The 23,796-nt window shown below is 34.8% G+C and overlaps 1 protein-coding gene across 1 annotated transcript in view; it reads right to left on the reverse strand.

Annotated features, from left to right (window-relative positions):
- Positions 1 to 577: 577 nt before the first annotated feature.
- LOC144959901 (uncharacterized) overlaps positions 578 to 23,796 on the reverse strand; it is a 24,821-nt gene continuing 1,602 nt past the window's right edge. Inside the window, exons 3-17 of the mRNA XM_078892745.1 lie at positions 22,951 to 23,106; positions 21,708 to 21,954; positions 20,168 to 20,313; positions 18,940 to 19,439; positions 17,641 to 17,774; positions 16,220 to 16,323; positions 15,505 to 15,615; positions 13,986 to 14,929; positions 12,845 to 13,074; positions 11,205 to 11,286; positions 10,386 to 10,509; positions 9,730 to 9,819; positions 8,362 to 8,497; positions 5,965 to 6,086; positions 578 to 4,478 (exon numbers count right to left, since the gene is read on the reverse strand). Of these exons, the coding sequence (XP_078748871.1) occupies positions 4,218 to 4,478; positions 5,965 to 6,086; positions 8,362 to 8,497; positions 9,730 to 9,819; positions 10,386 to 10,509; positions 11,205 to 11,286; positions 12,845 to 13,074; positions 13,986 to 14,929; positions 15,505 to 15,615; positions 16,220 to 16,323; positions 17,641 to 17,774; positions 18,940 to 19,439; positions 20,168 to 20,313; positions 21,708 to 21,954; positions 22,951 to 23,106 (3,387 nt within the window). The 3' untranslated portion in view covers positions 578 to 4,217. The remainder of the gene's footprint in view (positions 4,479 to 5,964; positions 6,087 to 8,361; positions 8,498 to 9,729; positions 9,820 to 10,385; positions 10,510 to 11,204; positions 11,287 to 12,844; positions 13,075 to 13,985; positions 14,930 to 15,504; positions 15,616 to 16,219; positions 16,324 to 17,640; positions 17,775 to 18,939; positions 19,440 to 20,167; positions 20,314 to 21,707; positions 21,955 to 22,950; positions 23,107 to 23,796) is intronic.

Consider the following 23,796-nt stretch of genomic DNA (forward strand, 5'->3'; position numbering starts at 1 on the left):
ATAAGGGGATAGAAGACACTGTAAGTACCTCCCTGCCCACTGTAGAGGTAGGAAACCCCACCCAGACAGGAAAAAGGGATATCATTCGAAATACATGGTTCCCGCTCACTTATCATAATCAAAATTTCAAAAAGTTTTTCGAGGCGAGATAAGATTTTTCCAAGAAAAATTCAAGAAGATGAAATAACACTTTGACATATGCCTTTTAAATGGGAGTGGGGGAAGAGGAGAGCAGAACGATTTTTTAAAGAGAATTAAACCCAAGAAAATTCCGAGCAAAAACTGGATTGGCAGCTGTGCAAAATGGTTCTTCACTCATTCCTTAAGCAGTAAAAAAAAAAACTCTATCTACATAGAACGTTTTTGTTTTTAAGGGTTTTACAGCGCTTGCAACATGTTTAGGTCATATCAGACCCAGGAAAAAGGGCACCCAAGAAAAAGTAAGACAAAGGGGAGTTTGTTAAAAAATGTAATAGCTGTAGATTCCAAGGGCACACCATCAATGTATTGGTTTGAGATCACATATTAGTCACACTCTTATTTTGAGTGAATACTAGAAGCACATTGATTCTAAATATTTGTTTCTTTTTATTTTAGGGGTTTTTACGGCACTTGCAACACAAGTAGGTTATTTAAGCGGCAGTATAAGATGAGATGATAAGAGGAAGAGTTGAACATCTAAAGTTAAAAGCACCAAAGGAAAAGCCAACGAAAGGGGACTGGATCAAATAGAGAACAGATGGATTACACGAGGAATCCGACAACGTGCCTATTATGACATTACTTAACTCGCTCAATCCTAGAGATTTTTTGCTACTTTTCAAATTTAGAAAATAATGTATTAAAAATGAGCATGTACATAGATAGCTTTACTCAACTACCATCAACATGTAAAAAATTAAGAACATTAGCTTTGATACCACGCCTATAAATAGTCTCAGAAAAATGTAATAAATAGGCATGGGGTGTTTGTTTTTTGTTTTTAAGGGTTTTACGGCGCTTGCAACACATTTAGGTTATATCAGCGCCAGTAAAAAGGAAGAAAATGGGATAGTAAAAAGTTCTAGAATTACAATAAAAGCACCCAAGAAAAAGTAAGACATAGGGGAACTGGGAACAAATAGGGATCAGATGTAGATTCCAAGAGCAGACCACCAATGCACTTAGTTTGAGATCACCTAAAAGTCTCATCCAGACACAAGCACAGGTCCCATCTAAGAGGAATACACTCAAATGTTTACCAATCATTTAATATAATACAATGCATAACAGAGAGATGATTTACAAGGAAAAAATATCATTTCCCAAAACTATAACTATACATTCGACTGTTTCCCTCCCAGCCAAGGAGCTCCGGCAAGGATCAGGACAAAACTAAGTAATCTCATTCCAAGACAATGACAGGAACAATTGGGAAACGGGTATGGGGGGATAGAAGACACAGCATGTACCTCCCTGCCCACTATGGGAAGTCAGAGGCATGGGGTAAAAGTATCCCTGGGTATACTACGGATATAGTCGGTGTTAGGGTTGAGTGAGTGAAAGTCCCATCCAGTACAAGCAAAGAATCCCGCTGTAGAGGATACACTCAAATAAACTACAGTATATTCAAAATTGATAACTATGAAAGTACGTAACACAGATGATTTATAGGATGAAAAAATATCATCTGTAAAAAATCAAGCTAATTCAGTACATTTGACTGTCTCCCTCCCAGCTAAGGATCCCCGCCAGGAGCAGGAATAAAAAAAAAAAAATCTCAATCCAGAGCAAAGAAAGAGAGCAATATGGAAATGGAAAACAGATTTAAGGGATACATCAAAGGATTCTCTCTAGGGCCACTGTGGAAGATCAAAAGATCCCTCCCATTCATCCTAAACCAATGGGACTGAATATTGTTTTAATCATAATTATCATTAGCAATGCACGATTGACTCAAATTGCGGATGAAGCAAGACTTAAGAAATTGGCCAGAATCAAGTGAATGTTTTAGGAACACATTTGGGGAAACATGTAAATGTAAGCGTTTTAAAAAAAAAAATCTAGTGTGAAATTGAAAACAAAACGGTAAAAGATGATGAAAGCTATAATATGTTTGTTTGTTTTTAAGGGTTTTACGGCGCTTGCAACACATTCAGGTTATATCAGCGCCAGTAAAAAGGAAGAAAATGGGATAGTAAAAAGTTCTAGAATTACAATTATAATATATCCATCAAAGTTATTATGACATTCGGACGAGTATAATTATATCTATAATATAGAAAACAGATCCAATCAAACATTACAATATTCATAAAGAATATAATCATAATCATTATACAATTATAAAGTCTTAGATAAAGGCTTGCTCTTCTGAACATTATTGGATTTTTTAAAATACAAACATAGTAAAGTGTATTTTAAATGGTGGGAAGATGAGTTTGTGTGGATGAGATGGGAGTGACGGGAGTTGTGGAGTTTTACATAATTATTAGTCATAGTACATTCTGCCATTTAGAAATACAACCCTGTATTGTACAATTTTTTATGTAACATAAATTTATACCAATGAAATTCTAATCTTTTAAGTTAATGAATATTAACATTCTAGTTTTTTTCTGCTTCTTTTTAAAACCAGTATTTTCATTTTTATCCATGTTTTCATTGTATAGAAAAGAAATATTAAATAACATGGTTTGGATATGATTGCAAATTGACAAACTTCATTTCAGTTCAAAATTCAATAAATTGTTTATTTTTAAGCATTTAAGGCCAATACAAAAATTTTAATTAAATCATTACAATTTCATATTAAATTTTTAAAAAAAGTTTTAAAAAAAATATTATAAAGAAAAAAGTTAAAAATATGTTCAATTAATAACAGCTGTGAAAACGACACGAATAAACATTTGTCAGCAAATTCTAAACCTTCCATAACGACACTGTACAGACAATGACAACAATGATTATAACAAAGCCATTACTATTTTAAAAAAAAACAATTGAGAAAAATATGGCATTTATAACAGTATTCATTTAGAGCAAAAATCCTATTTAAAATCATTAAAAAAATTAACTTCATCTCGTCATCAACAATCACCGTCAATTGTTACAACCATTTTCAAGACATTAATCATATTTTGCTACAGTCAATTTTTTGTTTGTTTCAAAAACAACAAATGAATTATTAATTGGAAGTGATGAAAAACAAATCACAAATTATATCACGATAATATGAAGGCAATATTTAAAAATCTTCAAAATCCAAGACAGATATAAAACCATAAATTTAAAAAGTTATGTAAAACAATTTTATGACACACTGATAAAACGCTTTTTCTTTTAATCTCAACGAAAACGAGCGGACCATCACATCTTGCTCATAACGAACATTGTAAAGTGTTAAATGAGAAAAAAAAAAAAAGTCTCTTCTCTCCAATTTCCTTAAAAAAATTTTTGGGAAATACCTACGATTTGGCATCCCTGATTATCACTACAACCAACAAAACAAGATGAATACAACAGCTAAATCACATGGTAAAAACGGTTACATAATAATTTTGTGTTTTCAAAATCGTAACAACTAATTGAAAATTACATTTACATGGGTAACATGAGACACTTTAATTCCAGGTCTTTAAACATGTGCATACTGTACATATTAAAAAAAAACAAAAAACATAACAGGTTTTAAAGATCCAAAACTTGAACAGGAACTCATCTCGCTATGACACAGAATCAGGCCTGACACAGGCAGAAAAAAAAAGCAAAAAAGAAAACAACTAATATAAAATTTTCAAAAGTTATAAAATGTGTATCTCTTCATAATAGATTTGGTCAAATTTTCTTCATGATAAAATTTCATAGTAAAAGTTAGAAGGCCTATAATGTGATTATCACTCAAAATCTTTTCAAAAAAAAAAAAAAAAAAGGATATAAATAAAAGAATAATTCTGGTATGACAAAAAAAATCGCCCCAAGGATTTGACATCCAAGAGTCCAACTTATCATCCATACAATAATCGAACCATCTGGTCTTTGAAGTCAAGTTTTTCATAACAAAAAATAAAACTTTGATCAAGATTTAATACAAGAATGGCAAAAAACCTCTTTTAGATAGACGGAAAATTCTAACCAATGAATGAGACGATAAACCCCTGTCATTTTTTTGTATGCGTTTGTCAAATTCTTCATAAGTGATAACTCCTTTCAATTACAATCAACACTGGGGTGACAATTCAATTCACTGCTGGACCGAGTATACCATTGCTCCGCTGGTAAATGCTTCTTTTCAGACAGTTTTGGAGTCGCTGCTGCTCATTCTGAGGTAAGGTGGCCTTCAGTCGTTTGGCAATTTTCAACACTGAGTTACCCTTCACATCCTGGGTGTTGAGGCCTTTCTCTCTGTTTTCAGGTTCCACCATGCTGAAGAGTCTCTCGAACAAATCGAGGCTTCCTGTTTCCAACGCAAACATCAGGGCTGTGCGGCCATTTTGGACCTGGAAAATAAAAAAAATAGGTTTTGAAAACGTTGTTAAGGTTAAAGAGGATGGACATTTCTTCAAAATGAGGTCTGACATTATGTTCAGAAATTTAACATGAGAGAACAACGAGAGTTCATTTTATCAAAGGGGAAAACTGAACAATAGAAAAAATTAGTTTTAACGTCAGAGTATTATATATACATCTGAGGAAAAGTTAGTCAGATAAAATTGTGTGCTAAAAGAGCTTAAGTTCATCAAAAATAAATTCTGGGATACCAAGACATTTATAGACATTTAAAAAAAAATAAAGTAGTCATGAGCTGATACCGCCAAATAAAAATCTGTTGTAGTGCACTGAGGAGGATCTACAATGGCCTGTACTGAAAAATATCCATCATTAATTTCTTCAATCATTTGTGTGGACCATCCATTAAAAAAAAAATAATTGAAATTACTAGTTGAAATTTCTTTAATACTCAAACGAAGGGGGATAACCATTTTTCAAGGGAAACAATTTTTTAAAAAACCCCAAACCCAACAACAGCCAGGCTTAAAACGTCTTGCCATATAACAAAGGCAAGCAAGATAAGAGTATGGGTGACAAAATTTGGCCATGCTATTGTGTCCTTGGATAAGACACTTAACACAAATTACTGTAATCAACTGAGGTGTGATTAATTTTTGATTACAGACACTGACATACATATATCGAAAAAAAAAGAGCTGATATGAAAAAGGCGCCTAACAGATTCATTGTACTGTATGAAATTTAAACTTGATTACAAATGGCTTGCTGGTGGAATGAATAAACTATTGTGAAAAAACATCCAGCGAGGTGAAAAATGCACGATCATCACCATTTAAAAATGGACATTTTTTGATGACACCACAACAGCAAACAAAAACAACAAAACAATAGTAAATTAAAAAAAAACAAACAACACCATTAACAACAACAATGACACTGCCCCCCAACAAAAACAACTCAACAACAACAACTATAATCAAAACAGAAGCAGCAAGCTAATCCGCTTGTAAACAGCGTTAACAAAATTTACAATACCATCACCATCAATAACAATAACATACCATCAGAAACAACAATACATTAACAATGTGAAATTGAATGTAAGCTTCAATTTAATAATATACAAAAACAGATAAAATGGACGTTTCAGGTTTCCCCTTTATCAACAATACAGGATGAATTAAACACTACAGACGAATGAGATAATGTGGTAGTGGCGTTGTTAAGATGAATTTTATTAATCTTAACAACTCCACTTCCACATTATCTCATTCATCTGCAGTGTTTCATTCATCCTGTTTTGTTGATAAAGGGGAAACCTGAAACGTCCATTTTATCTGTTTTCGTAATTAAATTGAAGCTTACATTCAATTTCACATTGTTAAATATGTCTTCAAGCGCCGAGCAGCAACATTTACATTACACAGAAACAACAACAACAACAACACCAATATTCCCAGCATTCCCACCCACCTGTAGATTCGGGTTAGCGCCTGCCATGACCAGCGTTTCAATGATCGGAAGACTGTTGATCTGCTGGTTCTCGCCCGTCGTCTTTCCGTGACACAAAATGGCTCGGTGGAGGGCCGTGTAACCTGTGGTGAAACAAGAAATTTTCATGAAATAGGTTCGAAATATTGTCTCTTTTTAAAATCTCATCAATATATATCAATGTATTTTGATAGTTGCAGGATGGGGCCTGCTGTAGCCATCGTTATCTTTTAGCCTGACACTAGGACCCACAAAGACTTTTTCTTTCGACGTCATTTTTTAGGTTTGTGCAGCGCCCAGTGAGTTGTCATTAGTGGAGCTCAAGGAAACAAATTATCCCACTGGTTGAACCATTGAATGCAACGCACAATTTGTTTTCTTTTGCTGCCAAAAACTTGACTTTTGACCTGCCTACTTTGTTGAATATGGGCCCCATACAGGATGGTTCATTATTTCAGTCATAATCAAGATTTTAAAAAAGGACTGGTGGCCGTAACCATGAGTTTCTTCAAATTGCCAGTTAGTTGTGGTTTGTTTATTATATGCAATATAACAATTGAAACAATATGGACAAAAAAGACAGGACACGTTCATTCATTCATTCATCAGTTTTTTTACAAGCTTGCTCGTTTTAAGTGGGCTCTAACGTAGTACTTCTCAAACTGTTTATCATCCCCTGACACAGACAAAACACCATCTCAAACTGTTTATCATCCCCTGACACAGACAAAACACCAAAGTGTAATTTGTTTTATTTTGAAATTTAAAAAAATAAAATTCCCAAGGGGAAGACTGGAATAACCCAAGCATCAGCCACAATGCAGCGACGCAAAGTGAGCTAGGGCGAGGTGACTTGCTCAAGGCCACACAACGAGGCGGGTAGTCGAACTCAGTACCTTTTGGGTACGAAGCAAAGACCTTACTGCTGAGCCACGCTCAATTTGTAAATTGTAAATTATTTCATCTATCATCTAGCACATAATTACACGATATGAAGTGAGTAGAAAAGTGCCAGAAGACAATAGAGAATAAAAAATTTTCGCAGCGGTGGTGGGGTTTGAACCTGCGACCTTATTGGTACGACAACTCCGCCTGGCAGGTGAGAGCGTGGCTCTACCGTGTGAGCTATCCACGAACACAAAAAATATTCGTATCAAACCCAAGTCATTTCTAGATCCCTCTCTCACCCACTTCTGAGACCGCCGATTCGTTCGCCCACCACCATCGCGAAGTTATTTTGACCAGCAGTTAAGCTTAATAGCCAATATTCTCAACACAAACATATAACATAGAAACGATTGAGACATTGAGTATGCTCCGGTGTATGGGGTGAATTTTTAATTTTAAAAAAAAAAAAAATTTCCTTTTTCCTCCCAAGACAAAATTTTACTTTAGGGTCAAACATGAAAATAGAAAAAACAAACTGAAAAAACTCAGGTATTAGCTGCTATGCAGCATTGCAAAGTCAAGAACAGAGGATAAGAAACTTGTTGATGCCGATGATGGTGACGATGACTATGATGTAACAAGTGTGCATATGTGTGAGTGTGTCTATGTCAATATATTGTATTGTTATAAATGTGTCACCAAATGACAAATTGCCACTTCTTTGAGGACAATAAAGATATATTATTATTATTATTATTATTATTACAAGATGCCTACAGCAGAGCTCCAACCTGGGTCTCTTCTGGGTGTAAGAGCAATGTCTTATCCAGTCCACCATCTTGTATTAACTTATAATGTTTGTTTGTTTGTTTGTTTTTAAGGTTTTTACGGCGCTTGCAACACATTCAGGTTATATCAGCACCAGTAAAAAGGAAGAAAATGGGATAAAATTCTAGAATTACAATTACAGCACCCAAGAAAAAGTAAGATAAAGGGGAACTAGGAACAAATAGGGATCAGATTCCAAGAGCATACCATCAATGCACTTAGTTTGAGATCATCAATTAGTCTCATCCGGACACAAGCACAGGATCCAACTAAGAAAAATACCCTCAAATGTTTCCATTATACATTCAAAATAACAAATATAACAGAGAGATGATTTACAAGGAAAAAAATTATCATCTCCCAAAACAATAACTATGCATTTGACTGTTTCCCTCCCAGCCAAGGACTCCGGCCAGGGCCAGGACAAAACCAAGTAATCTCATTCCAAGACAAAGACAGAATCTAAAGCAAATTGGACAACAGCTATAAGGGGATAGAAGATGTGGTAAGTGCCACCCTGGCCACTATGGGAGATCAGGAAACCCACCCAGAAACTTATTGGAACTAATCCTTGTTGCTTTAAATCCTACGTAAAGTGGGTTGGCAGCTGATATGGTCTACGTTTGCTAAACAGAGGTCGAAGGTTACGAAGTCAAGTCATACCCTGTGAGTCCACCTGATCCACTTGGATTCCTGGGGCAGTGAGGAGGGCTTTCAAGGTCGTCAAGTAACCCTGACCTTTAGAGGATGCACAATGGATAGCCGCCATCTTTTCATTGGCTCCGTTATAGCCCATGGACTGTGGATAAGAAGGGTATAAATATTTTTGACAGGTCAATCATAAACTTCAATGCAAACAATGGATAGGATTACAAAAGAGGACATTTTTCAAATTAATTTTTCGTTTCCAATATTTGTCTAGAATCTGATAAATCAAATTGGCATTGTTCAGCAGGAGTAGCTTTCAAAATGTCATGTATCCTCAATTATTACAAATAAATGGCATGTGATAATGGACTAAGTACAAAAGAAGAGAAAGTAATTGAAAAATCGTTTTTATGAGTAATAATGGTGTACTTCAAAAAAAATCCATCCATTTATTCCCAATGGAAATTTTTCTTAAGGGTCTATATCGAGAAAAGACTAGGAAAACCAAGGCTACACCCACAGTAAACCACAAAATGAGTAATTGGGGCTGTTTCTTCCGCAAGGAATAAACAAGATGCCAACAGCATGGTTCAAAACCCCGGTTCTTTTGTTTTTTTTTTTTGTTTTTAAGGGTTTTACTGTGCTTGCAACACATTTAGGTTATATCAGCGCCAGTAAAAAGGAAGAAAATGGGATAGTAAAAAGTTCTAGAATTACAATTGAAGCATCCAAGAGAAAGTAAGACAAAGGGGAACTGGGAACAAATAGGGATCAGATGTAGATTCCAAGAGCATACCACCAATGTACTTAGTTTGAGATCACCTATAAGTCTCATCCGGACACAAGAACAAAATCCAACAAAGAGGAACACACTCAAATGCTTACATTATACATTAAAAAATAACAAATATACTAATACATAACAGAGAGATGATTTACAAGGAAAAAATTATCATCTCCCAAAACAATAACTATGCATTTGACTGTTTCCCTCCCAGCCAGGACTCCGACCAGGCCAGGAAAAAAACTAAGTAATCTCATTCCAAGACAAAGACAGAAAGCATGTTGGAAAACAGATATAAGGGGATAGAAGACACAGTGTGTACCTCCCTGCCCGCTATGGGAGGTCAGGATCCCCACCCAGTAAACCCCGGTTCTCTAGCCGATAGTGCAGCAATGCCTAATCCATTTCGTTATCTTGTCCTGCCGACTAAATTATTGCGCCCTTCACGGGGAACGATGAGATGCCATTGATTAGACATTCCAAGAGGGAATACAGATAATCCATCAAAGAAATGTCTGATGTCAACAGAAATCACCCGTGTTGTCCAAAATGTGAAAACTGAGGGACTACTCAACTGTTAAGGAACAACAACAACTTACCTCAGCATAAAGTGTGACGTCAGCACCTTTGTTGACAAGGACCTTGACCTTATTGGGGTCATTACTGCTGACAGCCAGATACAGTGGTGTCTGTGGATTTATGAAAGTCCAATTAATTATTAATTATTTTTCAAATCTCTAAATAAAGTCGCTTCCTGTCACATATACACAGAAGAAAACGGAAAAAAAAACAAAAACATTGCCTTTTAAATTAAAACTTTGGTCTGAGATTTTTTACTTAAAATCATAATGACTTAAAGTCTCAGGTTTGAAAAATTTTGACAAAAATAAAAGAAGGAAAAAATATCAGAATTACAAAAAAAATATCTATAGAAACCAAAAATGTGGGAATTTTACCATTAATTCAGTGAATTGACATTTTAAAATATTAAAAAATTGGTGAAGTGATATGAAAGTTGGTCATGCATCTATTTTCTTTTCTTTTGGTCTGGCACAAACTCCCACCCCCACCCCTTTTTCCCCCCTTGTGAAAAAAAAGAAAAAAGATAACTTTCACCCATTTTTGTATAAATTTTGGATTGAAAAATTTGGATCAGGAGGCTAGAAATTCAAACTCAGTTAATTATGTAAAAAAAGAAGAAAATTAAATGGCATACACAGATGAAATATCTGGATAAATGGTAGTTCTAACATACCTGCCCTGTGTTGTTCTGAGCGTTAATCATAGAAGTGAGGTTCTCCCTCAGCAGACGTTCCAATAAGGCTTGAATGAGATAGGGGTCAGTACGGTCAGTCCGACAGACGGCGACATGTAAATTACTGTAAAGGGAGAGCAAATTAGAGTCAGGTTATATTGATGAAGTCATTATCATTGCAAATTTGATTGATTATCTTTTCTTTTCTTTTTTTACATCTTTACTATCATTCAAAGGGGAAAAAAATTTACAGCAGAGATTACAATAGCTTAATAGAGGCTCAATTATCATCATTAATTTCATCGTTATTACTACTTTTTAAAATTATTACTACTATTTCATTATTATCACTGTCATTACTATTAATATTATTATCCTCATCGTCATCAACATATAAATATAAGTATAATAATAAATAATAATAATAATAATAATAATAATAATAATAATAATAATAAATAATAATAATAAATAATAATAATAAAATAATAATAATAATAATAATAATAATAATAAAAATAATAATAATAATAATAAATAATAATAATAAATAATAATAATAATAATAATAATAATAATAATAATAATAATAATAATAATAATAATAATAATAATAATAATAATAATAATAATAATAATAATAATAATAATAATAATAATAATAATAAAAATAATAATAATTCTGATATGAAGGTGGCAAGGATTACGTCATAAGCGTCTAGACCCTGTTGAAATTGGGGTAAGGCGCTCTATACAAATAAATGCCATTGATTGTTATGATTAATAAAACGTGAAAGCCTATCTAATATCAAAACTCACGTATCTCCTTGGGCATCGGTATACTCCAGATCTTCCCTGACCAATTTAGCAACGGACCTCCTGGCACAGTTCAATCTCTTGGCTGTGAAAAGAATACAAAGGTTAAACTTAAAATGAGCTGATCAAACGAACAGATTTGGTTTGGTTTGTCGTCACAGATCTGAACACTTGAGTTTTTCTCAGTCCTTCAATCAGAGCCAATGGGTCTTTATTATATTACTATGCCCTTTCCACCACGACATCATAAGATATCATCGCCAAGGCATTCCACGAAGGAATATAGACAATTCATCAAATAAGATGTCTGATGTCAACAGGAATCATCCATGCTGTAACAAGTGAGCAAACTGGGGGTTAATAATCTTGTCCAAGGAAAAAAACGAAAGTGCCTGAAGCAGGGCTCGAACCCAGGACTTTCCGGTAAATACCCAATGGGTATTTAGTCAGAGTTCATATTCTTGGTTATATAATTATGTAAAAGCTTTGCAGACTGAATTGCATTTGATTTTAAAAGAAATTAGGAAGAAAAAAAAACAAAAAAAAACATTTAGAAATTTATGAAGGATTTTAGAACAATCCAATATATTGGGGGCTTTGGTGATTGTTGATTTCATTGAGTACAAAGTGATATCAAATGATGGAAAAGATAAGGGCTGTCAGGTTCAACATTCTGGTTTCTGTAGTGTTTAACACATAACACAGGCTTGCCACAACCAATTACCAGATAATTTATATGTCCTATATTAAAAAAATATATAACAATGTGAAATTGAATGTAAGCTTCAATTTAATTACGAAAACAGATAGAATGGACATTTCGGGTTTCCCCTTTATCAACAAAACAGGATGAATGAAACACTACAGACAAATGAGATGTGAGATACATGATTTCCACCCTTATTTATGTGAATCATAACTGTAAATTAAAATACTTAAAAATAGATGTAAATTTTTTTTTTAAAAAGCTGCTTGAAGCTGTGGACTGTAAAAAGTAAATATAACAAAAAACCTTTAAAAAAATATCAAAATACCAAATGCTGAACAGTTCGGGCTCCAAAGGGTTTTGGTACTTTGTTGTTTCGGGCTCCAAAGGGTTTGGTACTTTGTTGTTTTTAAAGCTGTTATATTTACGTTTTGTTCATAGATGCTGTGTAGTTAAATCTGGCCAATTAACCATTTCTAGATATAACAACAACAACTCAATCAATTTTCTACTAAAAGTTTGGTTTACAACTCCAAAAACCGGAGAAAAAAAAATTTTTAAATCGAAATTTGGCCTAACAGGGACTCCCCCCCCCAAAAATATGCATAAACCAATTAAACGGTTGGTTTTGAAACAGCAATTGCCTATTACCCTTTAGATAGAATGTGAGTCTATCGTAAAACCTCTGTCTCAGAATTTCTGTGACATTAAACTAATAGTAACAAGAGCTTGCTACACTTTGGATCAGGGTGCTAATCAATCACAAAGTACTTTCCACAAGATCTAAAAGGTCCAAAATACACAATCACTAATTGGTGGACGAAGGAGTCAAGAAAAACGATTTTACGGGGTTTAAACAAATCCCATTCTTTGCTAGGTGAATGATTTACGACTGAGTGATCAAGACCCTCAAAATCTCATTTATAAAAGTTCTTACTCATTCTATTGACATTATTCTGCTGTTGTGGTGGAGATGGCCCGTTCCCATTGGGAGGATTGTTGTTGGGGTTGTTGCCATTGGCTACCATCTGCGGCTGTTGCATTGTGGGAGGAGAGGCATTGTTAGGACTTGTGCCGTTGCCCTTGTTGCTTGCTGCGACTGGACCAGTGCCATTGGCTGCATCAGCATTCTGTTTAGCGGGGTCCTTAGGTGCAATGTTTAGGAACCTGGCAAAATGTTTTTAAACGAAACAAGAAAAAAAAGTTACAATTTAAAAATAAAGATAAAAGTTTATTTATGAAGATTTGAATTTGTAAAAACAAATAAAGAAAGAATACACTGGCTAAATAAATATTAGAGTCATCAAGCCCTAGATATGACAATTTATCCCAGTATCTGTAATGTTAAATGAACAGTAATAATTGGTTACAAGCCTATAGATAGGGCAGCGACTGTTCTATTGTAAATTACTTTCAACAAGATCTGACAATTTCAGGCACCCAATCATCACTCTATAACAATTCAAAACCAGTATGCTTGTGATTGATTCAAGTACATTAGGTGAGCTATGGGGACCTTTCCCCCCTCTCCCCTACTGCTCGAAGCTCCAATTTCATGTAAGCTTCAATTTAATATACGAAAACAGTTAAAATGGACATTTCGGGTTTCCCCTTTATCAACAAAACAGGATGAATGAAACACTACAGACGAATGAGATAATGTGGAAGTGGCGTTGTTAAGATGAATAAACAAATATTTCCTGTGGTGGAAAGTGCTGGGATCAGAATTTTCCACTATCACTGTCACCCACTGACCACGCTTAACATGCTTGATTGTTGAGACAGGTTGAGACACCGTAACCCTCAACCACTGAGCAACACTTGGCTCGGAACCCCTTAAGATGAGGTGCTTTGAGCTCATTTAATGAATATGGCACTCTATGAATGCTCAGGTTTTATTCCCTTATGATGAGGTGCTTTGAGCTCATTTAATGAATATGGCACTCTATGAATGCTCAGGTTTTATTCCCTTATGATGAGGTGCTTTGAGCTCATTTAATGAATATGGCACTCTATGAATGCTCGGGTTTTATTCGTAAGTTTATCTAAATTTCTTTCTTAATTTATAAAATGGTTACCGTGGTTTAGAAGGAATCAAAATGAGGGCTGTCATTTGACCGTTGTTTGGGAATCCAATGGCGGGCAGTGTTGATGTCGACCCCTGTGTAACGTGAGACCTTCGGGGCATGGCAGGGATGGGCAGCTTGCCTTCCGCGTTAGGCGGTGGGGTAACCGTTGTGGAGGTTGCGGCTGAGGTGATGACTAGAGCCGCTGATGGTGGAGGCAGTTGGTTGTTGATGCCGTTATTGTGGGGGTTGATGTTTGAGATACCGGTGGAGCCTGTGATATTATTAGCAGCCGTCGGAATGATTGTTTTGTTGTGAACGTTGGTCGATGTCATTGTTGATGTTGGTGGTGAGACTCTGGGATGTGATAGTGAAGAAGGCGATGATTTCATAGTTGATGCTGGTACTTGTTGTCCAGCAGCAACACTTGTTGATAGAGATTGATATTGTGGTTGAGCGGGTAGGCAACTATTATTCTTCAACACGCCGCCGCCGTTACCATTAGCTACTATGTTAACAGTCTGCTGTTGGAGTTGGCTGACCTGACCTTGACCCACGAATTGACCCATACCCAAATCTCCTGAAAATTGTTGGGAGGTTAATGTCTGCTGCTGTTGCTGCTGCAGTAGTTGTTGTTGTTTCTGATAAATCAGATGATTTTGTTTCTCTTGTTGTTGTTGCTGCTGCTGCTGCTGTTGTGTTGGATGTGGATGTGGATGTGGATGGTGAGGTTGATTGACTTTTCTTTTCTGTATCAGAGTGTTCTCCACATCTTCGGCAAGTACTGAGATAGCATCGTAAAATTCTTCTGAGTGTGCGTCCAAAAATTTGTCACGGTAGTCCTCGGCAGTGTTTGAAAAGCCACTATTGATGTCGTTTATGTCCACAAAACGAGACAACGGATCTTGTACAGGTGGCACAATGTAATTTCTGTCAACTTCCTGTAGCTGTTGTTGCTGCATGTTTGATTAGAGACAATTGAATCATTTGTTATGGATAAAGAAAGAAAATACAAGGGAAAAAAAAAAATATACATTTTTAAAAACAACATTAGCAGTAACCAATAAATATTTTTAAGTATCAAATTTTAGATTTTTTAATTTTTCTGACAATAGAGTGGTGAGAATGACCAGTGATGAAATAACATTGGAAATAGTTGTTTTGCTTGTTTTTAAGACTTGTATGGCGATTGCGACACATTTATGTCATTTCAGCATCAGAATGGAAATATTCAAACAAATAGTAATGTAATAAATTAAATACACTATTTGATGCAGTAGTGTTGGTTGTGGTGGAATAGGAGGAAGAAGAGAAGAAGAAGAAGAAGATGATGAATAACAAGAAGACAAAGTAGAAGAAAAAGAAAAGGAAGAAGAAAAAGAAGAAGAAGAATAACAAGAAGACAAAGAAGAAGAAGAAGAAGAAGAAGAAGAAGAAGAAGAAGAAGAAGAAGAAGAAGAAGAAGAAGAAGAAGAAGAAGAAGTAGAAGAAAAAGGGGAAAGAAGAAAAAGCTTGTGTAGAAATATCTCACCATTTGAGGCTGATGCGGTAAAGAGTAGGCATTCTGTGGTGGAGAGAAGGAACCATCTGGCATGAGGCTATTGTCAGTCGCTGCCCTCGGGACACTCTTTGGACTTTTGATCTGAATTTTTAAAAAAAAATTTTTAATAAGACATTTTGTTGTAGATACAATAGAAGCAGATCATAGATATTTTCTCATTTAACAATGCTTGTAATCAGAATCCTTAACAGTACATCACTCTGTGTCCTGCTGGTGGAGTATCTCATCTTGTTATAAATTCAAGAAATGTTGAACATGGTCAGTGTCCAAATGGGTGATGAAGCTCGTAAAAAACTCTAGCACGGGTGTTTTGCTTTTGGATAAGGTACTTTACCTGTATTTACTTCAGTCAACTCAAGTGTAAAATGTGTATCTGGCTAAAGGCAGTAACGAATATTTACAAAAATAATATCTAAAAGGCAACTTGCACTGACTGTATGATATAGACATGTGATTCCCTATGGCCTGCTTCTGAAATTAATAAAGTCTCGAGAAGCACATTTAGCCTGGTGTTTCCCAACAAATACATTACATAAAAGTAGTTTTTCAGACCCTTTAGGACCATGGAGCCAAAGTTTATCCTGGTTTCTATAGCGTGAAACAGATAAAGGAAATTGCTTGCTACCCTTTAGATTGGACATTAGTCTATCGCAAAGTGCTTTCAATGATGAAGAAGATGCCTTACCTGTCCATAGTTTAATTTTTCGTCTTCCGACATGGGACTGCAAACTCCTGAATCCTGGGACAGCTCGGACAGGTTGGACGGTGGAGGAGACCAGTTGGTGTGGTCTGTTTTCCAGACAGAGAGATATTTGGAGAAAAAAAATAGTATTAAGCAGATAATCACAACTAATAAAATTGAGCTTTTATAAAACGCAATATCAACTAAACATGCTCAAAGCGCTTTACAAAGGGTCCCTGGCCGACAGCAACATTTAACATGTAGGACGGGACATGATGTCTTTTAGGCGATATAACAAATTTTTTGGGGGGACAGAGACAACGCTGTTAACAGTCAGGTACTCATTTTACACCTGAATACGGTGAGAGAATGTGAGTAAAGAGCCTTCTCCAAGGACTCATGCAGAGCGAGGCTCGAACCCAGGACCTTCCGATACAAAAGCGAGTGTCCTACCACTAGACCACATAGCTGCACGACTAATGACAAGAGGGAATGTCAAAAATTCATTGCAGGACATACAAATTCTTTGGCCACAAGAAAAAGTCTATTGCCCCATTGTGATTCTATCAGACCTTAAGACTTAAGATAACTGCCATATTCTTGACAAACATTTATTTTCATCTAGGCCTAAAAATGTTTAACTTCCAATATAGACCTAACGAAATGACCCTCGAATTGTCAAAAATTCTCACACTTTTATGGGGGGTTTCAATAGCTCAGTTGGTAGAGCACTCACTTCACACGCAAAGAGAATGACACAAACACCAGTTTAAGTTGAGAATTTTTTTTCTGACCCTCCCATCTACCCAGCGGTGATTGGGTAATTTCGATCTGGCAGAAAGTATATTGTCCTATCCAAACGGTAGCAAACAATTGCTATTGTCCGTTTCACGCTATAGAAGCTATGATAAGCTCCAGCTCCACGAGCCTCATGCCTCTGAAGGACTAATCACACTTTTTGACAAGATACGGATCAGCTCAATAAACCGATATTTAAAGTCAAATTTGTCTCAAAGAATAAAAAGTTTTAGTCAAGTATAACAAAAAAGACATATTCAAACTTTCTTTTTAGCTCTCATAGCTAAAATAGTTGTCAGGTAATAAATTAGAAACTTATCTTGTTTTTGTTTTTTAAAGCCAATAACTTGAAGGTCAATATCCCTATGCCTATGTTTAATGTATATGTATATATAAGATGATAAAACTAAACTGGCAAAGTGACGAAATAAATTGAATGTCTCTCATTCCTGCTGAGGCAATAAAAAAAAAGAAAGAAAAAGAAATGGAATAAATCATAAAAATACAAAAATAAATACAATTGAAGAAAAGAAAGAAAAAAAAAGAAGGCTAAAGGAAGTGGGGAGAAGGCATGAGTCTGACAGACTAATAATCATGAAGCCAAATAAATAAACGTATTACAGTACCGACGCCAGATGAAGCTGCGGGTGAATGGGGACTTGGAGAGAACTGGGATGAATCGTGAGAGGGGCTCTGATCTGTTGCGTAGCCCATGTCATCTTGGCTGTTCCTGTGCTGTCGTCCCATGATGGGCCCGTCGCTGAAAAACAGGGGGGGGGAAGAATGCTTTTATTACAACTGGTTCGATTTTTAAAATTCATTTTCATATTCAAGTCGCGTTCAATCTTCATCACATGAAGTTGCAAGTATATTGGATTGGATTTGATTTTGAGTTTTCAGATTCCTCAATTTACTCTCCATACTGGAGACAGAATCACTTAACGAAAAAGTCATCTCCATTTATATATGTCATATTATTCATTTATGTTCATGTCTGCTATTTATTAAAAAATCAACCATTTATTTTAAAATAATCAATGTCTCACCCTTTTAACGTTCTTTTTTAATTTTAATTTTATTTGCTTTGTTTTGTTTTTTAAAAGGAGTTTAAAAATTGTCACCTCCTTCTCAAAGTCTATAACAACAAGAAATGAAGTGAGTAGGAAAGTGCCAGAAGACAATAGAGAATAAACATTTTGTGGCGACGGTGTGGGTTTGAGTCCCTAACGCCACCACGAAATTTTTATTCTCTATTGTCTTCTGGCACTTTCCTACTCACTTCATTTCTTGTTATCAAAATAAGTGCCTGCTCCATTCACATTTCTCAAAGTCTGTTTGCCATTAGAAATAAATAACAAAAATGAAAAGACAGGTTTCCACTTTGTCAAAAAATCATGATGAATGAAATACTAAAGATAAATGAGACTTTTGCTTTCAACTCACTCTTTACCTCACTATTTGCCTCATGGCACCCTATTTCTCAAATATTCAATGCATGACTATTCGGAGTGATTGGTTTTGATAGGCCGGCCTGAAAAGAGTTTGAACAGAAATTTGTTACTTATTTTAGTCTTTGAAAAAATAAAATTAAAATAAATCAAATTAACTTAATCCATCATCAGGGAAAACTTTGTTTTGAATCGACTCGTCATCCACGAAATAAGCAAATAGAGGCTAAGTTACTTAATGAAAAAATTACAATTTGCTAACAGCAGGGCTCGAATCTGGTCCAATGAGTTGAAATGTAACACCTTATCTACTATGCCATCTTACCCTGGGAACCCCAGGGTCAAAGTGCAATGCTAAACTACTCGGCCACCTCACCTTGCGATAATCAGTGTGTTATAAAATAAACAAAACAAACAAACAAAAAATCTTAGGGTTACGCAATTTTACCTTTCTAGAAAAAGCATTGAAATTCTTACCCGGTATTGTATTCGAAAACTGTTTGTGGCAAAGTAGAATCAGTGTGACCAAAGTGCTGCTGTGTTTGGGAATTGTAACCGTTTGTAGACAGGATTGGTTCCTGATCTTTCTGACTGGTCTCATCCTGGTCGTCGAGAATGCCCAGAAGTGAGTCGATATCAAAGTTGTTCAGAAAATTCAAGTCTGACCCCGAGTCATTTGTTGTGTAGCCGGTGGGGAAAACCCCTTGTTGAAGATCCTGATGGCCTTGTTGTTGTTGCTGTTGTTGTTGTTGCTGCTGCTGCTGCTGCTGCTGTTCCTGCTGATATTGATATGGAGGTTGGAGTTGATGCTGTTGATGATTGAGGGGATATTTGACATTATTCCAATTCTGATGCTGCTGCTGTTGCTGCTGCAGCAACTGGTGTTGAGCTGCTGGAGACAGTATAGGAGGTGGTGATGTATTCTGTTGAAGGAGTGTCACACCAGACATTTGCTTGGGACAAACTGTGCTGACAGACTGAAAACAAAAGAAGAAAATATTATATATTTTATATTAAAAAAATAATTATGCCCTTCTGCCACGACATCATAAGATATCGTCGGCAATTATCCGTGGTGTATATAAATATATATATATATATATATATATATATATATATATATATATATATATATATATATATATATATATATCATGTTAGTCTTTTAATCTGAAGCATGATTCAGAATACTTCACTATAATTTATATTTGCTCATCCCTGCAACATAGCTAGATGTCATTCTAAATGCACATCTATGGATAATTCCCTATCAAGAATTACCTCCCCTTGTTTTAACATTGCCTTCATTTTGATTTTATCGATTTCTCTAACCCCACTTATAATGTTAGTTGATTGTGACCTGAATAGGCATGGTGCAAAACAAATAATACCTATGAGGTCATCTTAGGCAGTGACAGAAATCGTAAGACATTGTACAAAATAGATGCCCAACAAGCTATTTGTACTGTATGAATGGAAATTTAATTCCATATGGTGGTTAGCTGGGAGAATAAATGAAGCGTTGCAAAACGTTCATACATTTATCAACATCACAAGCTGAACACACCACGGTGTCCCAGTCCCTGATTAAAATAGAACGAAACTCCATTTTTAAGGTGATAGAGCAAAAACCTGACTATTCCGCCATCTCGTGCCCCAACGCACTGACTTCATTGCAAGTAAAGAATTCTTCAAAACAATTTACCTTGTTAAAAGATGTGGGTGAGAGAGGGGTGCCTGGAGCATCAAGATTATTTTGAGGCATCTGTTGGGGACGTACGTACTTTGGTGCATCAGAGTGCAATTCTCTGACCTCACTTTCAAATCCTCTCTTAGAGCGATGCCCAGTGCCTGTGTTAATGATAAAAATATTAATAATAATAATAATAATAATAATAATGATAAAAATTATAATAATAATGATGATGATGAGAACAATCATCACAATAATAACAATAAAACTGTAATATTTATATTATTATTGTTATTATTATTATTATTATTATTATTATTATTATTATTATTATTATTATTATTATTATTATTATTATTATTTTAGCATTATTACTATTATCATTATCATTATTATTTTTTTTCCAGCAGCCAAAATCAAATGAAACAAACATGATTGGTCCTAACTAAAACATGGCATTCCTGCAAATCATGAAACATAGGAATCAGAACTATTTCATTTAAGTGACTTGCTTTTTAAAAATTTTAAATTATAGTTTATGATTAGCTTGCCAATATTACAACTCAATGATACAGTTCTGGAAAAATATACTACAAGGAACATACTTTCATGTCTATGTCCTCGTCTTTACATATTTATTGATTGTTTGTAAAAATGCAGAGAAAAGGATCACAGAGCATGCATACTCTTCTGTGAAAAATATATGCGTTAAACCTTCCCAACTTACAGGTAACCTCTGTAATGTAATAGTAATCGGAAGATCTGGCATTCAATGGGTTAGAAAGAAGATTTTGATTTCTTTGAAGTAATTTCTCCATTGGCTTTTTTTTTCTTTCCAGTTTTGTCTCGCACTGTGTCATTCACCTCTTTTCAGATTTATCCACATAATATAAAGATATTTAAAGAATATATATGTATAGTTTTTTCAAGTTTTTGTCACTGATCTTGACTTGTTTGCACGAATTTATGGTACTCAATGTTTTTTTTTGTTTGTTTGTTTGTTGCTTTAGGTCTCTTCCAACACAATTGAGGTTATAAGAGAGACCGCTGAAACAAAAAAACAAGCAATCTAACAAAAATAGTACAAATGTCAATCAAAATCATAACCTAAAGATATCATAAGCTAAATTATAAATAACCAAGAACAAACAGGCAGAAGATTTACAGAAAAAAAAATATCCCCTGTCAAAAATACAATCACAAACCAAAGAAGCAGGATAGGCTAGTAAAGAGAAGAAGAAACGACATCACTATCGGATCGTACACCCATGCGAACATCATAGGTATATGATTCAAGGGTGATGCTCCCATCCAACCACCCGCTGGTACTCAATGTGAAAATCAATTTGCACATTTTGTTGCTTTCACATAATACATGCTTGTGTCACCTAGTTGTTTGCTTACTTATTATCATGTCTGTTCAACACGTCCGTACAAAAAATTTCCTTTGGATGAATAAAGTATTATTATTATTATTATTATTATTATTATTATTATTATTATTATTATTATTATTAGTATATTATTATTATTATTATTATTATAACATTACCATTGCAGTACTGTTCTGGCTGTTGCTGGTAATTTTGGTAATTGGGGAAGTTAGGAGGCATTATCATTGCTTGCTGTTGCTGTTGCTGTTGTTGATGCTGTTGCTGTTGATTCCAGGCAAAGCAGTTTGGGTCACCAAGAGCCACTTGCTGAAAGTTGAAGGCATTGTTTGCCATTGTCCTGTTAGGGTTGACCGCAATGCCCCCCATGGGGCTGCGGTGGAGAACTTTCGTCTTTTCATCTGTTTCCTAGATAGTTGGGATGAAAGAGAGTAAGAACATTTTTTTAAAAATGATGCTATGAATTTGTGTAGTGTATTGATATCTAAACATTATCAACCTGAAAGTAAGGACACCGAAAGATGACAAAATCAATAAAAACATTAAAAATGATAGAAAAAAAAAATAATAATAATTTTTTAACAATAATAATACAATAATAATAATAAAAATAATAATAATAATAATAATAATAATAATAATAATAATAATAATAATAATAATAATAATAACAATAATAATAATAATAATAATAATAATAATAATAATAATAATAATAATAATAATAATAATTATTATTATTATAATAATAATAATAATAATAATAATAATAATAATAATTTTCGGGTAGGCCTTTACTTGTCAACACCTGGAATTTAAGACTCATGTCTCCAGCATTCAACACTATGATTTTTGTAGGTTTTTGTTTTTTTTTTTGTTTTTTTTGTTTGTTGCTTTAGGTCTCTTCCAACACAATTGAGGTTATATGAGAGACCGCTGAAACAAAAAAACAAGCAATCTAACAAAAATAGTACAAATGTCAATCAAAATCATAACCTAAAGATATCATAAGCTAAATTATAAATAACCAAGAACAAACAGGCAGAAGATTTACAGAAAAAAAAATATCCCCTGTCAAAAATACAATCACAAACCAAAGAAGCAGGATAGGCTAGTAAAGAGAAGAAGAAACGACATCACTATCGGATCGTACACCCATGCGAACATCATAGGTATATGATTCAAGGGTGATGCTCCCATCCAACCACCCGCTTTGTAGGTTTGATCTAGTAGCATCCAGCAATAAATGGATAGCTGGGTCTCTCTAAACTAGATCAAAAGTAAGGACATTGTGGAAAAGAACCAATCTCCCTTCTACACCATCACATTGGTCGAAGACAAGTTATGTATTTAGAACATCTGTTCGCAGACTTGCATATTTTCTCCAAAATCAATCCAACTAACCTCATTTGATGGCTGTTCAAGAGGAGTTGGCTCGTCTAGAGTTGCCCATCTTTGGTCAAGAACTATATCTATCCTATCCTTTGTTTCCTCCTCAGTTTGGGAACAGTTATCTCCCCTCTCATCATCCTCCCTTGGCTCCTGTCGGTGGGTGATAGTCTATTTTGAATCAGAAAGGATTATAAAGCCAGTATTAGTTAGATGATAAATAGTGAATTGTGACTGTGATGATAGATAATCAGTGACGGTTAAGGCCATCAAAACAAAAAAGGAAAAGGAATTGAACAGGGATTTCACAAATAGCCAAGCAAGAAGATATTGTGATGTAACCTGTTCTAATTAAATTGTAATTTTATAAAAGAATCAATACAGCATGCTAGCGAATCTGCTCTACGAAATGATAAAACCATAACATACAGACATTTCATAGCATTTAAAAAAATCGAAATATAAGGTGCAAATTTCGAAAAAGCATTTGTTTTTAAGTATTTACATATTGTTGTTTTTATTTACAACTTTTATTTTCTCATTACAGCGACAGTCAATAGCATTCTCAGGTAAAATAACATGCATGTCTCCCAGTACCAGTTATGGAACAACCTACAGGCTGGTATCAAGCTTCTGAACAACACTGCAACTAAAGATGTACTAGATACATACCATATTTTTTTCTTTCTTTCTTGGATATAAAGCACATCAACAGTAAAAATCAGTCTGAATGAGTCTGTCCATTTATTTGAAAAAGAAGAAGGAATCTGCCTTTAGAGTCACTGGTTTCACTGCTATATGAAACGACCATTATCAGCCAGTTTGACTAGATAATTGTAAGTAAAACTGCGGGTTGACTGG

The sequence above is a fragment of the Berghia stephanieae genome, chromosome 14, assembly GCF_034508935.2.
Source record: "Berghia stephanieae isolate SIO BIC M18660-M18661 chromosome 14, UCSD_Bste_1.3, whole genome shotgun sequence".
In the NCBI taxonomy this organism is placed as follows: Eukaryota; Metazoa; Mollusca; class Gastropoda; order Nudibranchia; family Aeolidiidae; genus Berghia; species Berghia stephanieae.